At 36.3% G+C, this 18,234-nt stretch overlaps 1 protein-coding gene across 1 annotated transcript in view; it reads right to left on the bottom strand.

Moving 5' to 3' along the window:
• FAF1 (Fas associated factor 1) overlaps positions 1-18,234 on the bottom strand; it is a 481,413-nt gene that overhangs the window by 101,122 nt on the left and 362,057 nt on the right. Inside the window, exons 14-15 of the mRNA XM_065913426.1 lie at positions 4,393-4,529; positions 14-102 (exon numbers count right to left, since the gene is read on the bottom strand). Coding sequence (XP_065769498.1) covers positions 14-102; positions 4,393-4,529 — 226 coding nt within the window. The remainder of the gene's footprint in view (positions 1-13; positions 103-4,392; positions 4,530-18,234) is intronic.

Here is an 18,234-nt window from a genome sequence, read left to right as displayed (position 1 = left end):
CCTTTCACCTTACCTCATCCTTTATATCTTCCTGTTGTTGGGCTGTGAAGATCTCCATTGCAGCCATGAGTCTCATCATTAACTCATCCACTGTTGTGTTACCTAGCAACACACCGAGATTGCCAAACTTTACATCAAGGTTAGAAAATGGGAAGTTGCTCTAGAATTTATCAGTATGGAATAACTACAGTCTAAAAAATTACAGACTAGCATGTCAATAAACGAAAAAGGATAGGGGAACACACTCCAGTATTCTTGCCTGGAGAATCCTATGGACAGAGGAACCTGGTGGGCTGCTGTCCGTGGAGTCGCACAGAGTCAGACATGACTGATGCGACTTACCATGCGTGCATGCCAATAAAGACTTTTATGCTTGCATTGGAAAGTTTATTTTCAATAACAAAGTAATGCAGTACACTGGCAGTTGAAATTTCAGAATACTTAGATTTGTGAGAACAGTCTCTTTATAAAGATTTTTTGGCACTATTTAGAACATCCAAGTCACAAGGAAAAAAGTATCTTTCAAATTAGGAAAACATATCTACTTAACAACACTGGCAACAACTACCATTTGTTTGTAAGCCAGTGATTAGGTTAAATGATTAGGTTTATATATATATAATCTCATTTAATCTGTATAACAATTCTATGAAGGTTCATTATGATTTTGATAGTAAAGAGAAGGAAAATGAGGCTTACAGAGCTCAAGTAACCTGACTAAACAAGGTCAAGTTGGTTAAGTTATAGGACCAGGATTTGAAACCATATGAGTCTGACTCAAAAGCCTGTCTTCTTTGCCACTTTAGCACACTGTTTACTTAGAATTATCTCCTATTACTAAAATTTCTTTAGTGAAACAAACAGTAATTCAGTTTCTGGGGGAAGAAAAAAAGGTTTTTTTCCCCTAAATGTTATTTTTCCCTTTTAGCTGCTTTCAAATAACTATGCTATATAATCTTTATGGACAGGATATTTAAAATGTTTGATCTTCTTGAATGCTATTTTATTCTCTTTCCAAGTCCATAACAAACATATAGCACATATATGCCATTTTTTGCATTCACTGAGTCTTACTATTTGCTTTGGATGCATCTACAAGAGAGAAAATCACGAAGATCCATAAAGATATAGCAATTTTTCTCTTCTTTCAAACCAACAGGCAAAAGAGGCCTTGTTTCTCCGAGGCCTCAGAAGGTGACTTCTAGTCCCACTAATGGAATGGCCACCAATAAGACAACACATAACAAGCATTCTTGCTTGTATTATTCCAGAGTACCATCTGCCTAACATGATCCTTCAACGGTCCTTTCCCAGTTTTCCTTATGATCACTGGCAACAAGGGGTTAGGGGGCAGTTTTGGTCTCTAGTCAAAGAAATAATCTAATTTGGCCACATCGAGCACTACTCTCTCCATAAATCAGCTAGAGAACAAATATTATCTTGGTGTGATATAACATTATCAAGAAGTAGAATTGGTTTTCGAGCCAGAGTTCTAACCCTAGTTCTACTTACATGATCTAGTACCTAGAAACTGCGTAGCACATGACAAGGGCTTAATAAATACTCACTTAGTAAACAAGTGAATAAGAAAAGAGGGCATGACTGTAGCTCTGAAACAATCAATTTTCTTATCTGCAAAATGAACATAAGAACCCTCTGTAGGGTTCTTAGAAGGATTAGAGACAATATAAAGTACCTGGTACCAAGGACACACAGTATCACTGTGTGTGATAGATACAATAAACGGTAAAAGTTTAATAAGAGTAACTTCAATGTAGATTTCCATACTGGGAAAATCTTTGGGTTTCCATTTCTTATTTGTAAACTAGAGTGACTAAGAGAGCATGGGGCATGAATACTTTGTAATGGTACTAGAACCATCATTGGGGAAATATAATTTTACTGTTGTTGCTCAGTCATGCCCGACTCTATGCGACCCCATGGACTGCAGCATGTCAGGCTTTCCTGTCCTTCACCATCTCTCGGAGCTTGCTCAAACTCGTCCATTGAGTCAATGATGTCATCCAACCATCTTGTCCTCTGTTGTCCCCTGAATAGGTGACTATATCATGGCCATTAATTTTAGGCTTAAAGCCACTGCCTATCAACTATGCTTTGACCCTAATTTACGGATTCATTGCCAAACTACTTGAACGTACTTTATATCTAAGTCCTTAATGATTCAAGATGCAGAAAAGTATCAGTTAATGCAGTTCAGGGACAATTTATTTGTTATAGTTTATTGCAAAAAAATTTCTTTATATACTTAAAAGCTGTTGAGATCCCTGAAGAAATTTTGTTTACATGGATATGGTTACCAACATCCACTGTGTTGGAAATTAAAACTGAAATATCTAAAACATAGTTATCCATCCATTTAAAAGTAACAATAATAAACTCATAATTTGCTAATATAAATATCATGTTTTATGAAAAATGACTGTATGTTCCAAAAGCAAAGATTTACTGAGAAGAATGTCATTGTTTTAACATTTTTGCACATTTCTCTAATGTTAAACTTAATAGAACACAATTGGATTCTCATATCTATATCTACATTAAACTAGCTATGTGTCATCTTGGTTAAAATTTGTGAAGCAATTGTGGCCTCACACAGATACATAGCTGGAAAAGAGGGGAGTGTTTTAATAGGTAATTATAGATTTTTTAATTTAATATTCCCAAACTGACAAGTGGGATATTTTTTAAGATTAGGTATGTGAGGAACTGGAAACTGTATCAGTGAACTTACTGTACTGTGTTATATTAAAATCCATTGGTTTATTTTGCCCTTTGAATAGGTCTGTTACCCATGCATGAGTTTATAACATTATGCACTGGTCATCTGGAAAATAGTGGTTCACTGAGTCATCCATTTCTTTTGAATGCTGACACAGCTAATTTTATGATATAAAAAAAAAAAATTACATTTATTAGTACCACCATTAATGTCACCAGGAAAGTATTTAAGCTGTCAGTCTTAAATGGTGGAGGACATTCTAACTTTTTGCTTAAAAAAACCAAATTTCTATCATTGGCAACAAATGTTGTTAGTTCTAAAGCCTGAAGTAACAGGCTGTCGCTTTGTTCATTTTAGAGAAATGTCTGCCCAACTATGTCACATAAACTATAAAAAGGTTTAATATTTAATAAAATAATTTTTAAAAAATGTACATACATGGAGTGGAAAATATGACCACTGGTACAGTTCTGGGTCATGGCCCTGATTTGTGCTAAGGTGCCAGCAGTTTCAAATGGCACTGGTTTTGTGCCATCAGTGCAAATGCCAACACAGTAAAACACACACACACACACACACACACACAAAAGTATACTACTATTATGGAAACATTTTTGACCTTGTAGATGCCCTCAAAGGGTCTAGGGGACCTTCAGGGTCCAAGGACCATGCTTTGAGAACCACTAGCTATTGTAACATTGCCCCTGACAGGAAAACTGAAATGAAACATTATCTATTTAATCTATGTAATTTGTCCCTCCAGCAGGTCTTCTTTAACACTGTTTACGAAAGTGAACGCTCTAGTTACAGAGAAAACATAAAATACTGGAGGTTTTGTTTTATTTGAGTTTGAATGGCACTAGAAGTTATACCCCTTTCTTCTTCTTTTTTTTTTATACGCCTTTCTTATTGCATTATCTACTATGAAACTTTTAGCTTAAACAGGGGCAGAAATTAAATATTTCAGACAAAAGCTTTAGCTTGGAGCACTTGAAACATCGTTTTCCCTGTGGCATAGAAAAAAGGAACTGTTTTCAATTTAAGCTTTGCCACGAATAAGGTAATTTTTTATGCTAATCTTTAGGGTATGTTAGTTAACACTCATTTTTTTGGTAAAGAACGTGCGCTGTGATTAAATTGACGGGCATTCTATAGCTTCACACCTCAAGGTTGCATTCTAGACATAGATTCACACAAATAAGGAAAAATAACTGCTACTGTGAACTATTCAATTCACAATACCCAGTCACAAGTTTTTCCAGATAACTAAATATAAGGATTTCCTTCAACCAATCAAAATTATAGCAAGAAATATACATACGTATACACAGACACACACACACACAAATGACATCATCTTTGATGACTGATTATGACTTAATTTTCATTTTAGAAAACTTAGCAATTTTGAATATTTAACATGATTAACCTATATCCCAAGGGCTGTGCAGTTTTATTAAGGTGTTTTGATTGGATTTTCATGTAGTATATTTCATATTTCATAGCACCTATACTTTTTGAAGATATTCTTCTTCAGGATGTTCTATATTTCAAAATGCAAAGATATTCACCAATACAGAGAATAATTTTCAGCTAATAAGGCTATTACATAAATAAGGAGACACTCTACTCCTCTTATGAATGTACTTTACCTTGTATCACATTTAACACTTCATTAGATGATCGCTTTCCCATAATAATCAGAAAAAGTGGAAACTGATCTGTTTTTTGAGTCCGAATGGTTTGTGCAACAACACTGCCAAAGTGTCTATTGCACATTGTCAGAAATCTAAAATGAGACAAAATCCAAAGTTAGCTTCACTTCAGAATTTAAGAAATTTACTACTACCCAAAGAAAAAATTCAGTCTTATTACAATTGTAATATTATAACTGAAAAAATTCAGTTATATTAAATTAGACAGTCTGCCTGATATCAATACATAAAATCTTACTATATTAAGTTTTCAACTACATCAAAAATGGAATAGAAATGATTATCAGAAATCAATATCAGAAATTATTATCAGAAAACAGAAAATCAGGCGGCACACCCTAAGTGCTGAGTAGGACTGACAGCATAGCATTCTTAGTTTTAAACATGACAAGCTGTATTACCCTAAACTATCAGAAAAACAAACAAAAAGAATTTTATGAGGAAAGAATTTCTTCAAGAGGACAAATACTGGGTGGTAAAAGTTAAATTGACCAGCTGCATCCTAGTCTAAACAGGATTCAGCAACATTTTTGCAGGTCCTTAGAATAAAGAATTGTACTTTAGAATTGCTGTTTTCTCCAGTAGTAGCAGGTCTTCTAGTTTCATACTTAGCATGGGATAAAAATAATAATTCTAAGCTTTTGACCAAAAAAAGCTCAGAGATATTAGCATACCGAAGTCTAGCATTAGTATTCTTAACACGATCTGGAATAAATGAAAAAACTGATAAAGCTTTTCTCTTCTATTAGAGGACTGTTTGAAATTAGCATTTCTTTCAAGAGAAAAGGGTAGCTTATGATATGTTTTCAGATCTGATGGTAAAAAGTAAATGTCATAATAATAATGAATTATGAAAGACCAAATGCAAATATAGAATGCTTTAATAAGATCCAATTTAATAAAGTCTGTAAAAATAATGGACTTTTAATAACACAGGTCACAAAAGGCAAAACAGTGGAAATTCTGGGGACTAGCCACTGGTACTGGCTTATTAATTCTTAATTATGTTCATGAAAGGCAACTTAAATCATGTGTTTTCTCATGCCTTATGATAATATTTTAGGTAACAACTCCTCTGAAATGTATGTTCTAGCTGATGAGCAAAGTCCTGTCGTCACATGCATTAGAGAGTAAATCCATTTGAAAAGACAAACGGCATTAAAATGTCATGTGCTCAGATTCATTTGATATCCAAATTCAAAACAGAATCAAACCACTTAATTTTTAAAGCCAATATATTTCTTGTGTATAGAAATTTATCCCAGAAATTTAGGCTGAATCCTCCACAAAAACCTGTGCTGTGACTACACACAGGGCCACGAGAACTGTTGGTAAGAGTGTCAAGACAAGTTAGCACCACTGCAATAAATTCACTGGGAGTTAGGTTCATACATACGTTTAAAGCAGTAATAAGCAGATCTCATGGCAATCTGAAATGACAAGGCCTTAAAAATCCCATTGTTGACCATGAAATATCAGTGCCCCCATGAAAATTCAGATCTTCACATTCCACACCTATTATGGGATAAAAGGTGCTGATGCAGCCTAAGCCTCTATACCAAAATTCACACCCATACAGCTTTAATTCATCAGTGAAGATGTGTAGATCAGGAGACTAGAAAGTTAGATCTCATTTTTCTTTCTGCTTACTACTAAAATATTTCAAAGTCAATCTTAACCCTCATCTGATCACTGGCAACCTCTGAAATTAAAGATGTCAAAAAACAGTTGGAATGCTGTTTCTTACAAAAGGGAGAAAATAAGTCCTTGTTGCTTTCACACTAATGGATTAAGTGGATATCACAGAGTAGATGTCCATCACAGCATTAGCCTCATGAGTGATATTAAATACTAGCTAAAGAGGAGACCTGGCAAAAAGTGAAGGAAGGAAAGAAGCCAGGAAGGAAGGAAGAAAAGGGAGCCAGGCAGGCAGGCAGGTTGGCTTAGTAGTTTTAGGAATTCGATTTCAAGACAATTTTGCCTGGAAATTGTGTATGTCCCAAATCCTCTTTTTGTGAAAATGGAGATGGGAAAATAATTATGAAAATATAGGTATTTAATTGGGTTTAAATTTACAACATAAATTTCAAAACTATATAAAATATTCAAGGGAGGCACAGACTTCAAGGTCACATTAACCATTAAACCATTCATTTACTATAAAAAAACAATCAGTTTTCTACCAGGTATTAGCAAATCATTCCAATCATTTCTCAGCAGGTGAGAAATATTAAGGGATCACATAGTCAGTTGATGCTTTCTAGTGACCTTAACTAACAATTTGTTGAAATCAGAGAAACTTTGTTAAAACTTTAATTAATCTGATTAATCTTCCTAAGATCTGAATTATGCAGATCTTAATTAAGAATTCAGATCTTGGCTCCTAAGATCTTCCTAAGGTTTGAAAATTTCAAATTGCAACCATCAAGAGCCCATAGCGCCAATGGACAGCCTCCAATTAAAAAATTCCTACTTGCTAGTTCCTACCTTTACAATTTACAAGAACTTCACAATGCAAATATCAAATCTTTCTCATGGGTGGGAGGCCCTGCTTCTTAAAATCATTCACAACACAAAGTTACCATTCACATCACACTACAGGTAGCAGAAATCTAGTTCAAAACCTTACAGCAAAATAAGACATGGGGAAAACAAGTGGTTTTAAGAGAATAAATGCAGTTCTCTCATAATTGTGGTATTTTCTTCCTTTGAAAACACAAAAGTGTGTCAGTACATCTAGAGGCAGCAGCAAACTTGTCTAACTACCAATAGTGCTCATCAGAGTCAGGTGTCATGAAGAGATAAATGATTTATTTCCACAGCAACTGAACTGCTGCAATCTCAAACACCAAAGGGGGAAGCAATGGTAACCATTCTGTGGCAAGAAGAAATGACTTTGTTTTTTGATTGTAAAATATTTTAATAAGCCAAACAACCTATGTATCATAGACTGACTTGAGGAATGGGAATAACAAACTGCAAAATCAACCCCCCAAAGCCAAAGGCTAAAGTAACAAATTTGAAAAGACAAAGAATGCTCTTATTAAGGGGGTAAAATGAGGGAAAGAAGAAGGGCAGATTGAGAAAATGAATGAAGTGAAATGGTTAATAACAAGTCAGAATTAATAAAGCAACTCACTGTTCCCTGGGGCATGGGTGGGTAGGTAGTGGTGGAAGTGGTGGGCATAGGAAGTGAAGCCTCAAACTCTGGCCTTGGTAAAGAAAGTGAAAGTGTTCGTTGCTCAGTTGTGTCTGACTCTTTGTGACCCTATAGACTAGCCCACCAGGCTCCTCTATCCAGGCAAGAATACTGGAGTGGGTTGCCATTTCCTTCTCCAGGGGATCTTCCCCACCTAGGGATTGAACCCAGATCTCCTGAATTGCAGGCAGATTCTTTACCATCTGAGCCACCGGGGAGGCCCAAGAAAATATAATTAGAAGCTTATATTCACCAATCTTGCTATTAGAAGTCTAAATTGGAAAGATAAGAGGAAGTGGTTTTAATCTAAAGTTTGAGGAGAAAAATAAACAGAACATCTGATGGCTAGCATATATTAATCATTAGTAAAATTTTCAGTCGCTGAAGCAGAGATCTTTTCTATCCTGCTAATGGAAACCAGGATTACTAATAAATCAGATATGAGAAAAAGTAATCTCATTTTAATTCAAAACATGATATAGTTTAGTTTCTTTCAATCAAACCCATAAATACATATGTCATCAACTTTAAACTGTTATTTCAAAAAAAATATATACTAAAAGAAACACAACAATTTAGGGAGAGGGTGATGAAATTCTACATCTGCTGTCTACCTACTGTATATCAGGTAATGTAAAGAGGCACATTTGCTAAAACACTGTTAAATACTCTGTGTGAGGCTTCCTGATTATTACATTTTAATGTGACATCCATAAGTTTAAAGAAGCCTTGTATATAAAGTGAAAATAACACATCTTTAAAATGCTTAACACTCTTATAAGACATAGAAAGCACTCAGAACTGTGCTTAGAACATGGTAGACCCTTAAAATTGGTAGCTATTTGATCATTATTAAATTCATAATTATATTCAAAATTTTTATCATTTTTTCCACGATTAGAATGATAACTTATACCTATGGGCCAACACTAAAAGATTTTTTTGTATATTAAGACACAGCATCAAAGAATTGTTGACGAAACAAATACAACCACTGGAATTACTCTCAGAGAACTAAAGGGCAGGTATTGATATTTGGGAAATAAGGAAGTACAATTATAAATGCTGCAGTTGTGCAGTACTCTAAAACTTTACACACTTAAAAGGGAATATGAAATTAAATAATCTGGAGTAAGAAATGGCAACCTACTCCCAATATTCTTGCCTGGAAAATTTTATGGACAGAGGAGCCTGGCGGGCTACAGTCCATGGAGTCGCAGAGAGGCATACTTGACTGAAAGTGTTCACGCATGCTTGTGTGCATGCAGCTGTGCGTGCGCATGCACATGCACACGCACACACACACACACACACACACACACACACACAATGTTAACTAATTTGAAACCAAGAAGCATCACAATTTCTGGCTGCTTACCCTTGAACTATTAAACACATTAAATGCCTTTCTGATAATGTGTGAATCATTTTTCCAAAACAAAAGGTTATCAAGTAGAAGAAATTCACATTCAACAGTAATATAGGGCTTTTCCAGTATGGGTTGCTGAGTGGCTTTTTGTTTGTTTGTTTTTTATATTATATCTCTTGAAATCACTTTAAGGAGGCTCTTCTTTTTAAAGCAAGCCAAACTTGACTTTTGCTATAGTAGTAAGCCTCATTAGTTATACATATTCATTCATGTGTTCAGGGTTTGTTAAAAAACACGTATATAGCTCAGTAGAAAAACCAGAACACAAAATACACAGAAAGGACCTTAGAGATCATCTACTGCCTAGCCAACACAGAATTCTCCCTTCTTTTTTGCCCTTAATAGGGAAGTTAAAGCCAAGGGCCTACAACATGTAAAGTGAGACCTAACAATGTTGCTAGCATTGTCAAGCATACGAAAAGCAGCCAAAGACTACCGTCTCCTACCACAACAACATTTCTCCAAGTCTGCATGCCCATCCATTGTGCAGCTCATTTCAGGAGATAAACTTCAGCACCACTGGCATATGAACCTTTGTCCTTTAAACGTGGCTTTGAGGTTTCAAAATAGTTCTAAGTCTTTGGGTCAAAATAAGTTAGGTAAACAAGCTGGGAGACACTGACTATAAAGGCAGTGATTTTCAAGCTTTAAAGGCCTAAGAATCACCTATGAAGTTTATTCAAAAGGAAAATTCCTCAGTCCCATCGCTGAGCGATTCTGATTCAACAGATCTGTGGTAAGGACCAGGAAATTGTCTTTTTAATAAGCTCCCAACTGTCTCCCTCCAAGGTGTTTCTGATTCAAGTGTTTAGTGGGACACACTTTAAGAAACACTGCTTTTAGGAGGCAGAACTTCTTTCTTTGAGAGCCTTTAAGCTTTCTCTGAAGGCAGCTCTTAAAGAAGTGTCCCCTAAATGTCTTGGGCAATGGCATATTCACTGGACCTAGTTTCTAGGTCTAGTCTCCTGAGGTGATGACATTGAAGATAATTCCCACTTGTTTCATCTGTAGACTGCTGTTACTGCTAAGTCACTTCAATCGTGTCCAACTCTGTGTGACCCCATCCCTGGGATTCTCCAGGCAAGAACACTGGAGTGGGTTGCCATTTCCTTCTCCAATGCATAAAAGTGAAAAGTGAAAGTGAAGTCGCTCAGTCGTATCCAACTCTTCGCGACCCCATGGGCTGCAGCCTACCAGGCTCCTCCGTCCATGGGATTTTCCAGGCAAGAGTACTGGAGTGGGGTGCCATTGCCTTCTCCGTCATCTGTATAGGTGAGGTGTAATATAATGTGAGACAAAACTAAAGTCTGTGAGCTCCAGGTGATGGAGGAAAAACAAGGCAGGGAAGAGGTGTTGCAATATTACATAGAGAAGTCAACTTAAAAGTTGATGCTTGATCAAAGGTTCAAAAGAGGTAAAGGATGAAGTGGAACACATATCTCTGGGGAGAGAATTCCAGGCAGAGAGGACAGCAAACACAAAGACCTTAAAGCTGGAAACCATCTAGCATATTTGAAAGGTGAGTACAGTTGAAGCAGAGTGAAGCATAAAAGAGAAAAGTGATAATTTTGAGTTTTCACATGGTTAGAAGAAAACCATAGCTAGGCCAAAAAATAAATTATGAACTGGAAAAAAATTCTGAATTTGAAACCACAGGAAAAGGGATATATTTCCCTAATGTATAAAGAACCCTTAATAACTGGGAAAAGATCAACAAAGAATATCTGCCTGCTTCCAGAAACAGAAACAGTAACGGCTCATAAACATGTGAAAAGATACTCAAAATAATTCCTAATGACTTCAGTTCAGTTCAGTCGCTCAGTCGTGTCTGACTCTGTGACACCATGAACCACAGCACACCAGGCCTCCCTGTCTATCACCAACTCCCAGAGTTTACCCAAACTCATGTCCATTGAGTCAGTGGTGCCATCTAACCATCTTATCCTCTGTCGTCCCCTTCTCCTCTTGCCTTCACTCTTTCCCAGCATCAGAGTCTTTTCAAATAAGTTAGCTCTTCACATCAGGTGGCCAAAATATTGGAATTTCAGCTTCAACACGAGTCCTTCCAATGAACACCCAGGACTGATTTCCTTTAGGATGGACTGGGTGGATCTCCTTGCAGTCCAAGGGACTCTCAAGAGTCTTCTCTAGCACCACAGTTCAAAAGCATCAATTCTTCTGCACTCAGCTTTCTTTATAGTCCAACTCTCACATCCATACATGACTACTGGAAAAACCATAGCCTTGACTAGATGAGCCTTTGTTGACAAAGTAATGTCTCTGCTTTTTAATATGCTGTCAAGGTTGGTCAAAACTTTCCTTTCAAGGAGTAAGCGTCTTTTAATTTCATGGCTGCAATCACCATCTGCAGTGATTTTGGAGCCCAGATAAATAAAGTCAGCCACTGTTTCCACTGTTTCCCCATCTATTTACCATGAAGTGATGGGACCGGATGCCATGATGAGTTAGCTCCTAATTAAGAAACCATTTTTTATCTGTCAGATTAGTAAAGACAAAATAAAATTTGGTAATACCTTGCACTGGCTGGGTTATAGGGAAACAGGTACTACTGCTCACTGTTAGTAGGAGTGAAATTGGTACCCACTCTCTTGTGGGAAATTTGCCGGTGTCTATTAAAATTAAATACACTAACTCTTAACCCAGTACTCCTAAAACTGGGAATTTATTCTATAGATATATTTTCCAGATGGAAATATATGTGCATAGTTATTTACTGTAAGCTTGTAATAGAAAAATATTGGACATGACCCAAATGATAACCAATAGGATCTGGTTAAATAAATTATAGTATATTATGGAATTTAAAGGAATATTATGTAGTCACAAAATAGAAAGGATTCTTTATGAGCCGATAAGAAGTATCTTTTAGTACAACATTAGTGGGAAAAGGAAGGTGTTAAATACTGTTTACCATTTGTGTAAAATGGGAAAATGATGATATATTTTATATATAATATTATCTCTGGATGGATAAATAAGAAGCTTAAGATACTACTCCTGAAAAGGGTAACTTAGAAACAAGGATAAGGAGGAGACTTTCCATTATATACCCTTCTATGACTTGAGTTTTGATTAATATGAAGGTATTACCCAGTCAATAAAGAATTTGAACCTAAGACAGTAACTCTTACAAAAACAAAGAAAAATTGCACACAATCCCTAAATTTACCACAATGTTAATGACATTTGTCTATTTCTTATCAGTCTTTTGCACAAGTACATCTTTTTCTTCCTGTGGTAATTAGTGTTTAGTTGGATACAGTCCTTTTGCCACCTACACAATAGTAATGAACCAAGCTAGCAAGTTAGATGGCTGAATAACATTCCATTGAGTAGACGTAACATCGCCATATTCATAACTATTCACCTACAACTAGATTTTTCTTTTTAGTTTTTTTAATCAGTATAAATAATACTGGGATAAATTCTTAAAGTATTTTTAAGGGAAAAGTCTGTGAAGTGGAATTACAGGGTAAAAAAAGTATAGAATCATTTAATGACTGGTGATACATACTGTCAAATTGTTTTCTAAAAGAATAGTATAATGTCTCTCTGTACAAATGCAAATACTGAATGTGTGCGTGTTAAAGAACACAGCCAAACTAAAGGTGAATTTAAGAAAACACAAGATGAAACTTTGTGAAAATTTAATCTGAAAAGCATCTTTCACTTGTCTGTGGTTTAAGACTAACCAGTAATAGTAAACTGCTAAATCGTCTCAACAGATTAGTAATCAGAGTTTTTAAAAAAACATGTATCTCCTTGTTGTCATCTATAAATTATTCAAGTGGAAATGCTTTGAGACACTGACAGTTTAATAATAGGGCTGTAACTAATCTACAGGGACCAATTTATACTAATTTTTTGGAGGGACAATAATCAGATAACTGGCTGTCTTCTCACCATGAGTAAGAATATAAACATTTATTACTCAAAAACATTTAAGTACCCCATTTTAAGTTGGGTGAGAGAACAGAAAACATTTAACCCAATAGCTTATCGAATGCAGACATTTCTTCTCTAGCAATGTAAAGAGAAGATTCATTTTCCAGGGGCTATACAAGAGAGCAAATTTATGTTAAGTGGCAGATAATATTTTTTCTGTGTTCTGCCCTTTACCAATTGATCAGTATTTATGAGGGTCTACTAAACATGCAAGATAAGACACGGTCTTTGTTCTTAAGATAATAAGACTATTTCGGGCTTGATAAATCAACACTGCCAAACAGGAAACATAATCTGATGTAAAACTGGGGGCTAGATAGAGTGGCTCAGATTAAGGGCTGGAAAAAAATCAGAGAAAGGAATGGGAGCTTAGAAATCATGAGAACTTTCTGTTCCGAGATAGTGCTCCTGGACAGCTCATAGGAGAATCATCTTTTAATCACATCTGTATTTCTAGCACCTACTGCCAAACAGTATATATCAATATTTGTTACAAGAATGGGCTAGTTCATGCTTCAATAACTTTTATCTCCACCGTAACACTGATGATCATACAATCTTCCTTTCTCTCTTCCAACTACTTTAGTTGAAATCAGTTTATTTTTATTTATTTATTTGGCTGTGCCAGGTCTTAGTTGTCGCATGTGGGATCTAGCTCCCTGACCAGGGATCAAACTTGGGCTCCCTGGCAGAGTCCTAGTCACTGGACTACCAGCAAAGTCCCTTGAAATCAGTTTAATTAAGACAGTTGGTATGAATTACCACAGTCTCCAAGGCCTCTTTCAGTATGCTTCTACCTTGATAGGTCATTTGATCCCTCAAAATAGCAGGTATTCATCCACAAGTTCATGACTCTAAGCTTCCCAACTGATTTTTAGCATTCTGTAGTTTTAACATAATTTCATCCCGTCACCATCTACTAATTGAAAATGTTACTTAGAAGAGGTATAAAGTATCCGAATTTTAACATATTAGAGAAAGTATTAATAGGAATTATTGTAAGCAACATAATATTGTGAGACAAAGACTTTGGAGTAAAATAAACCTGATTTTGTTGCTTACTAATTGTTTCTTTGGGGGCTTCCCTGGTGGCTCAGATGGTAAAGCGTCTGCCTGCAATGCGGGAGACCTGAGTTTGATCCCTGGGTTGGGAAGAACCCCTGGAGAGGGAAATGGCAACCCATTCCAGTACTCTTGCCTGGAAAATTCCATGGACAGAGGAGCCTTGTAGGCTACAGTCCATGGGGTCGCAAAGAGTCAGACACAACTGAGCAACTTCACTTCAATTGTTTCTTTGGATATCTTAATCTTTCTGAGTGAGTTAGTGAGTGAAAGCCACTCAGTTGTGTCTGACTCTTTGCAACTCCATGGACTATACAGTCCATGGATTTCTCTAGGCCAGAACACTGGAGTTGGTAGCCTTTCCCTTCTCCAGGGGATCTTCCCAACCCAGGGATTGAACCAGGGTCTCCTGCACTGCAGGTGGATTCTTTACCAACTGAGCTATCAGGGAAGCCCTAATCTCTCTGAGCCTTTGTTTTCTCACACATAAAGTGAAGGCAATAATATCTACTCTGGGAATTGGTCTGTGGATTAATCAATATTACCTCTTTTTCCTCCCTATTATAAACTTTAGAGTCAAAACGGGCTTTTCCTTTCTCTTCCCTTCCCCCCAAATTAAATATATGGCAAAATGGTTCCTAAAGTCAGTTATAACAGCACATCTTAGACTCATATCACTTAAACAAGTCATACATACAAGCTACAGTGCTAAAAAAAAAAAAAGTTTCAGTGCTCTGTAACTTCTATGGAATCATCATAAAGTAAGATTATGCCCTACTCTAAGGTGGGGAATGAAGATATACATATTTTTTTCCATGTTATAGTCTATATATTTTTTTTTCCTGCAAAATTTGGAGACTTTGTGATTTTGTTATTATGTAAGATTCACTTAGCATTATTTTATAAAAATTTTTCAGAGTTGGTTGGCTTTTCTTGAGACCTTGATATTTATATACAATTTCCTTATGTATTTGAAAAGAACTATTATTCTAATGGATTAAAAAAAATGTAGAAGAGCATCAGGAGAAGTCTTATACACAGGAGAAAAGTCTTTAAAAGATAAATGACCAACAGCACAGAGTATTAGCACTTTAGTCACTCATCAAAGCTTTCAAGTAAGAACTGATTACAATGCAGCACTCGACAAAGGCTCATTTGAGACAGCTGATGTTTGACAGAAAGTTGAACGGTCAGGTTTACTACAAGGCTTTTTCTAAGCTCTATGCCTGTTATGAGTTAGATCATGAAAAGGAGTATTTTAGGGCCGTATTCACCTAAAGAATTACCATCTCTGAAAAAAGACTTAACATAAAGCCCTCTGTTTTTACAGGGGATTAATATATGAAATATCTATTTAAAGTGATTCATCTTTCTACAATAGTAGAAATAATTGCTTTTTATATTTTATTATATTTCCTAATGTTTCTCAAATTGAAAATCACGCAACAAAATTCTTTGAACTCAGTGCCAGGAAATTTTGACACAAATGATTAGGCTACCTTTTATGAGACAATGAAAAATTTAAATGGTAAATCATAAACTCTAAGGCATAGTACCTGGCACATAAAATAAATATACATTGGATGGATAGATGAATGAGTGAGGATATGCCCATCACATTTCCTCTTTCTCCTTTAGCTGCCAGAACTGAATTCAGAACTGAATTCAATGCTTATGTACAAAACCTTGCTTGCACTTATTGTTTTAAAAAATCAGTCAGTGTGATTGTCTCCAGCAGTGTTCAACTGCAAAGCATGGGCGTAGAGAAGGTGAAGAGTTTGGGTCAACAAATTGAGTGCAACGGAGGAAGACAGAGATGAAGGAGTTTCAAGTAGTACAAAGAAGTGCTAATGATGAACCTTGAAATTTAAATAGGACAAGGAAGGAAATGAAGACTGGACACAGGAAAGGGTGGATGAGGTCAGGTGGTGGGGCTCAACAGATTGAAGGGCATAATGAGATTAAAAACAAAATGAAACAACTTTAGCACTGGTGACACTTGAGGTGAGTGGAATAGGATGTGTTCATCAGAGTCAGATGTTTGAAATAAAAATATATAAGGTGATATAGTTTCTATTGATGACCAGATTTAAGTGTGGTAAACAAAGAGAAGAAAACATTTTTTCTCTAGTTGGACAAGTCTGGGAACTGAGAGAATTATCAAGAATAGTAACAGGAGTGGAGACAATAAGAAGTTCAGGTATTGTTTACAAGTGATAAAATTTGGGAGAGTTACTAGAACCAAAGCTTCAGAAGATCTTGCCAATCAATTGCATTAGTAGAGAATGGTAGAAATCTGGTTTAATATCAATAACAACTCAGACCCAGTCCATTCTGGACCACCCCATACCTGAAAAACTGCTAGGGGATTTTAGTTGACTTCCTCAGTTCAATAAAAGCCAATAATAGAGTTATAGACTACAACTGACCACAGCATCAGACAAATTTCAAGTGAAATGTTATGCTCGATTCTGGGTCCCTTTAGAATGGGCTAGGTCTAGATACTCTATCATATGAGGAACAACGGAAGAAATAAATATACTTAGTTGGAAAGGCAAGAAAATTAAGGCAAACAAGACAGTTAGGGCTAAACAATAAAAGACTACAATGCAGAAAAGAGGCTAATCTTATTTCAGGTAATTCCAAGGCCAAAACTAGAACCCAAAGGGAGCAAGTTGCAGAAGTTCTCTATGGGAAAAAGTACTATTGCAAAAGCCTCTGCCACTCAAAATCTTTTGAAGCTTTCATCTCTCTGTCCCTAGCAGGATTCATGTAAAAATGTTAGTAACTCAGGTCATGCCCGATTCTTTGCTAACTTTTTTGGGGCCCACCAGGCTCCTCTGTCCATGGAATTCTCCAGGCAAGAATACTGGAGTGGGTTGCCATTTCTTTCACCAGGGAAACTTCTCAACCCAGGAATCAAACCCAGGTCTCCCACATAGGAGGCAGATTCTTTACCATTTGAGCCATCATGTAGAGACTGTAGTAATATCAGTTAGACATAACATATGGGAAAATGCCTGCACAGTTGCAAACTGGATGTTAACTCTTTAAGATTTGGTGAATTTGGTGTTTATTTGTTCCCTAAGCAAAAGATCATGTCTTATACTTCTCTTATACCTCCCACAATTCTATGCACAGTTTTTGTACAATTTGTTGGTAATAATCCAGCCTGACAAGGTCAAGGGACAAGAAGTATGAGGCAGAAAAGCACAGGTAGATCTAGGATTTATATCTGGAACAACCATTTACGTGACCTTGAGTAAGTCACAGAATCTGAGTCAAAATAGCTTCCTAACGTGTGAAATTGGGCTTTACCATTGACTTTACAGAACTATAGTTTAAGTGGGGGTAATGTATATATAGAGTGAGGATTAAGTGAGCTTATATATAGTGGTGTTAGAGAAGACACTTGAGAGTCCCGTGGACTGCAAAGAGATCAAACCAGTCAATCCTAAAGGAAATTAACCTTAAATGGAAGGACTGATGCTGAAGCCAAAGCTCCAATCTTTTGGCCACCTGATGCGAAAAGTTGACTCATTAGAAAAGACCCTGATGGCGGGAAAGATTGAAGGCAGGTGGAGAAGGGGACAACACAGGATGAGATGGTTGGATGGCATCACCAACTCAACGGACATGAATTTGAGCAAGTTTCGGGAGATGGTCCATGGGGTCGCAAAGAGTCAGACACGACCGAGCGACTCAACAACATATACAGCATCTGACACGCAGTTGGGGCTTAATTAATGACTGCAATTGCTATGTGTGTGTGTGTGTTTTAAAGCAGTATTGATAATCTTGATCTTAGCTACTGACACTCTGTCAGTAAGCAGAGGCTCCCATCACAAATGGCAAGAGTTTGAATGACAGTTCTAAGAATAAGGAAGATGCCTTTATTGGTAAAAGAGGTGGGAAATGGTTGTGGTTTCCTTAGCTAGACCCCACTAAGGTCACTCTGATTGCATCACAAGCTGGTAAGGGCAGTATGCTACAATCTACTTACAAATTTTATTAACATTCATTTTTAAAATGAAATCTTGCTTACCTCTCATTTTTCTATTGAAAATTGTGTGTTCACATCATCAGAAAGTCATAGAATTTTAGAAGTAAAAAGTTCAAATAG

Source organism: Muntiacus reevesi, chromosome 1 (assembly GCF_963930625.1).
Source record: "Muntiacus reevesi chromosome 1, mMunRee1.1, whole genome shotgun sequence".
Lineage (NCBI taxonomy): Eukaryota > Metazoa > Chordata > Mammalia > Artiodactyla > Cervidae > Muntiacus > Muntiacus reevesi.
Note: the sequence above shows the minus strand (reverse complement) of the source record. Positions and strands in the feature narration are given on the sequence as shown.